The sequence below is a fragment of the Kryptolebias marmoratus genome, unplaced genomic scaffold (genome assembly GCF_001649575.2).
Source record: "Kryptolebias marmoratus isolate JLee-2015 unplaced genomic scaffold, ASM164957v2 Scaffold224, whole genome shotgun sequence".
NCBI lineage: Eukaryota > Metazoa > Chordata > Actinopteri > Cyprinodontiformes > Rivulidae > Kryptolebias > Kryptolebias marmoratus.
The window spans coordinates 2,816-7,042 of NW_023665958.1; the positions used below are offsets into that span (position 1 = coordinate 2,816).

At 51.0% G+C, this 4,227-nt stretch overlaps 1 protein-coding gene across 1 annotated transcript in view; it reads left to right on the top strand.

The window, feature by feature from the left end:
- The window catches only part of LOC108229622 (DENN domain-containing protein 4B), a gene marked incomplete at both ends in the record, with an annotated part of 6,662 nt that extends 2,481 nt beyond the window's left edge, over nucleotides 1–4,181 (top strand). Inside the window, 11 exon segments of the mRNA XM_017405290.2 lie at nucleotides 211–277; nucleotides 361–419; nucleotides 505–649; nucleotides 955–1,130; nucleotides 1,217–1,317; nucleotides 1,752–1,967; nucleotides 2,148–2,293; nucleotides 2,372–2,505; nucleotides 2,579–2,693; nucleotides 3,473–3,679; nucleotides 4,053–4,181. Of these exon segments, the coding sequence (XP_017260779.2) occupies nucleotides 211–277; nucleotides 361–419; nucleotides 505–649; nucleotides 955–1,130; nucleotides 1,217–1,317; nucleotides 1,752–1,967; nucleotides 2,148–2,293; nucleotides 2,372–2,505; nucleotides 2,579–2,693; nucleotides 3,473–3,679; nucleotides 4,053–4,181 (1,495 nt within the window).
- Between the last annotated feature and the right edge of the window lie 46 nt (nucleotides 4,182–4,227).

Below are 4,227 nucleotides of genomic sequence, written 5' to 3' on the forward strand. Positions count from 1 at the left end.
TTCAGCAGTCTTTCAGCAGTCATTCAGCAGTCTTTCAGCAGTCATTCAGCAGTCTTTCAGCAGTCATTCAGCAGTCATTTGGCAGTCTTTCAGCTCTGTGTTTGTTGTAAATCTGTTTCTGTTCAGGCTTGTTATGAAAATATTCAGAAGCTTTTTCTGTTTTATGAACAGTTTCTGGTGACTGACAGATATTTCTGTTTGTCTCTGCAGACACGTCTCCAGCTTCATGCATAACGTCCCGTTTCCGTCCCCTCAGCGTCCTCGGATCCTCGTCCAGGTCCGTCCTCACCACACCTGTCCTTATTAAAAACTCTTTGATGTGAAACGCTAAAAAGGTGAAACTTGGCGTTTTTGTTGCAGCTCTCGCCGTACGACAACCTGCTGCTCTGCCAGCCGGTCTCCTCCCCCCTGCCTCTCAGGTCTGTCCCTCTCACACTCCGCTTTCACCACAGGGTGGAGCCAGCGTGTAAACTGTGTGTGTGTGTGTGTGTGTGTGTGCCGCAGCGGAGCGAGCTTTCTGAAGCTGCTGCAGAACCTCGGCCCGGAGAACACGTGCACGCTGCTGCTGGCCGTCCTGACAGAACACAAACTGCTGCTGCACTCGCTGAGACCCGACGTCCTGACCTCCGTCAGCGAGGCCCTTGTCTCTGTGAGACACACACACACACACACACACACACACACACACCCTCACTCAGTAAAGCTGAGACCCATCAGGACCTTCATGGTGTTCAGTGAAAGCCTCAGCTGAACCCAAGATTAATAAATCATTCCCTAAGAAAACGTTAGGGATCGTATAAACGGTTCACCAAACGGTAATCTGATCAAATTTGTTCAGCTGTCTGAGTCCTGAGGAGGTCTCAGGAAGGCATCTTCTCCTTTTGTTTAAAGAAACAGGATTTCATATGTGAATGTGTGGGTTTGAAGGCCTCTGTTTGTGACCTGTGCCTGCAGATGACCTTTCCCCTGCGCTGGCTGTGTCCCTACATCCCTCTGTGCCCGCTGCAGATGGCCGACGTCCTGCTGGCGCCCATGCCCTTCATCGTCGGCGTCCACTCCAGCTACTTTGACCTGCACGACCCCCCCGCTGAGGTGATGTGTGTCGACCTGGACACCAACACCATCTTCCAGTGAGTCTGCGACTGAAACCAGCTGATTCTGGGGGAACAGTCACCTGTTTTCTGTTTAATCTGAAGCTTGGTTTGTTTGCTCAAAGGTTGGAGGACAAAAAGCCGTTGTCATGGCGATCGTTACCCAGAAAGCAGGGCAAAACTCTGTTCAACACACTGACGAACCTCCACAGAACTCTGGAGAAGAGTGAGTGACGCCTGAAAGACGAGGACAGCAGACATGAGGGACTTTCCTGAATGTCTGGAAACATTTGTTCCCACAGGGCCCTGCAGCTGCGTCACCGAATCAGGAGCTAATTTTAAAATCCTAACAGAGCTGCCAAGATGTTGTTAACGCAGTGTAAGAAAACGCTTTGAGACAAAAGGAGAATCTCTTGTGTCAAACTGGGGAGGGGCTCGTATTTACGGCCCAGTTTCCTCAATCGTTGCGTCACATGACACCACAGGACATTCCTGAGACACAAGTCTCTGTCAGAGTTTGACACGCCCAGGCAGATGTGTCTTCAGTAGAAATTCAGTGCGGTCACAGCCAGAAAGGATCAGATTCTCTCAGTTGTTCCACAGTTTTTCCGAGCCAGGTGAGATACTGGTTTTACATCCACTCCGTCTCTTGTGGTGCAGTTTGCAGTCCTGGCCAGGAGGAGGCGACGCTGGAGTTCCTGCTCACGGACTACGATCAGATCTACAGGCGTCAGAAGCAGCTGGAGCTGGAGATCCAGGAGGCCTTCCTGCGCTTCATGAGCTGCCTGCTGCGAGGATACCGCACCTTCCTGCTGCCCATCACAGAGGCGCCGTCGGACCGGGCCACCGACTGCAGCTCCCTGTTCCACCTGCAGGGTGCGCTCTTTGTTCCCTCTTTGAGTCTGGAGAACATGACTGGATCTTTAAATGTTCCTTTAAAGAACTGAGGACCAGATCAGGAGCGGGTCCAATAAGACCCACTGCCTCGGTCGTGCTCTCCAGAGGAGCAACCCTTGCTCGGTTTGGGTGTAAAGGTTTTGTCTCGTTGTCCCCCAGGTTTCCTGAAGTCTCGGGACCGAACGCAGCAGAAGTTTTACACCCAGATGACGAGGACTCAGATGTTCACTCAGTTCATCGAGGAGTGCTCCTTCGTCAGCGACCGACACGCCTGCCTCGAGTTCTTCGACGAGTGCGTCCAGAAGGTTGGAGCAGAGCTTGTCTCCTTGGTAACCAAGCGCTGATTACCTGCCTGCGAGTTCACCTGTGACTGTCGGCTGCAGGTGGACGTAGAGAAGCCAGAGGAGGTCCGGCTGATCGATCTTGATGAGACTCACAGTGGAGAACACACCGTCTTCATCATGCCTCCTGAGGAGCCGCAGGAAGCTGACGGCTCCGAGTGCCCTGCCCCCTACAGGTAAGACTCCGCCCACGTGGGAGGAGCTAACACGAGTCAGGTGTGCTGACTGGATAAATCTGCTTCCCTTCAGTTATGAGACTTTCCCGACCCTGAAAGCAGAACTGTTCGACCGACCGCAGGACCAGCTCCGAGTCCCGGCCAAAGGCAGTGCTCCCGATAGCCCCGCCCCCCGACGCACCAAACAGGTAACCCTCACCACCTGTGAGACTTCGCTGGATGGAGGAAAGTTTTAAACGTTTAGAGAACCAGAACTCAGAGAATCCACCAGTGTTGGTCCAGAGTCGTTGTCTCCCAGGGACGTAAACGGAACCAGCTCGATCCGACAGAACCGAGTCTCAGGCTCCGCCCACACAGGGAAGCTGATGTGATCGAGTCCACACGGAAACCCCTTACTGATATTTTCTAAACTGGATCCAGAGTCAGAACCGTTAGAGAACGATGATGTCAGAGACCCACCTTTAACCTTTGACCCCACATGTGACAGGCTGCAGCTTGTTTGAGTGCACTGACCAGACGGACGGACAATAACCGCCTCTTATTGTTCTTCTTATTAAAGCACAACAGCTGAAGGTTTTATCATTTATTCACCCGCACAGAAAATCCACCCGATGAAAGGATGAATCTTCATGTCGTCATTCTGACTGACACAAACAACTGCTTTTAATTGTTTAATGTTGTCACTCCTGATTTTATTGATAATAATAACACAATCTGACTAAAAGCAACAATAAAACTTTAGTTCTTTAGGAAATAAGTATAATAAATAAAGTTCATGCTTCACTGGTTACATGATGCAGTAAAACTAATTATTTTATTGTTAAAAATCTAAAAGCAGCTTTAGAAATCTTCTGAATTCTTGTTCCAGGTTTAACCAGCAGGGGGCGCCGCAGGAAACCTGTTTAAACGAGTCTGACTCCCCAACAGAAAATCTTCACCCGACTCATCAGTTCTGGTTCTTCTGCAGGAGATCAAGTTGGCCCAGCAGCGGGCTCAGAAGTACTCTGCGGTTCCGGACATGTGGTCCAAGTGTTTGCTGGGTCACTGTTACGGCCTGTGGTTCATCTACCTGCCCACCTTCGTCCGGGCCGAGTCCTCCAAGGTCCGGGCCCTGCACACGGCCTACGATGTTCTGAAGCACATGGAGACCCGCAAGGTGGTTCTGCCGGACGAGGTGAGATGGACCGGGTCCACCCTCACTGCTGGGTCTCAGGAGTCCCACAAAGCTCCGATCTGGGGCCACGTTTATACAAATTGGACTTAAGTTTAATGTGATAAATAAAAACTGGAGGAATGAATTTTCTGCTAAAATGGTGAGATCTGAATGAGATGCAGGTTCAGATCTCAGTCCTCCAGGACATGTTGACCCCTATGAAACACAGCTGATAAGCTAAAAGCTAAGAGTAGCATAAGGAGACGAACAGAGCCCGTTTGTTGAAGCGTATTTGGAGAAAATCTTCATGTGATATTTTGGTAACAGAGTTGACTCGGTGCTGCTGGATGGAGGCATGTGTGAAGTGACTGAGGCTCACCTGTGTGTGTTCCAGGTGTGTTACCGCATCCTGATGCAGCTGTGCGGTCTCTACGGCGAGCCGGTCCTCGCAGTCCGGGTCCTCCTGGAGATGAAGAAGGCTGGAGTCACACCCAACACCATCACCTACGGCTACTACAACAAGGTCCCACACACAGAGACACACACACACACAGACACACACACACACA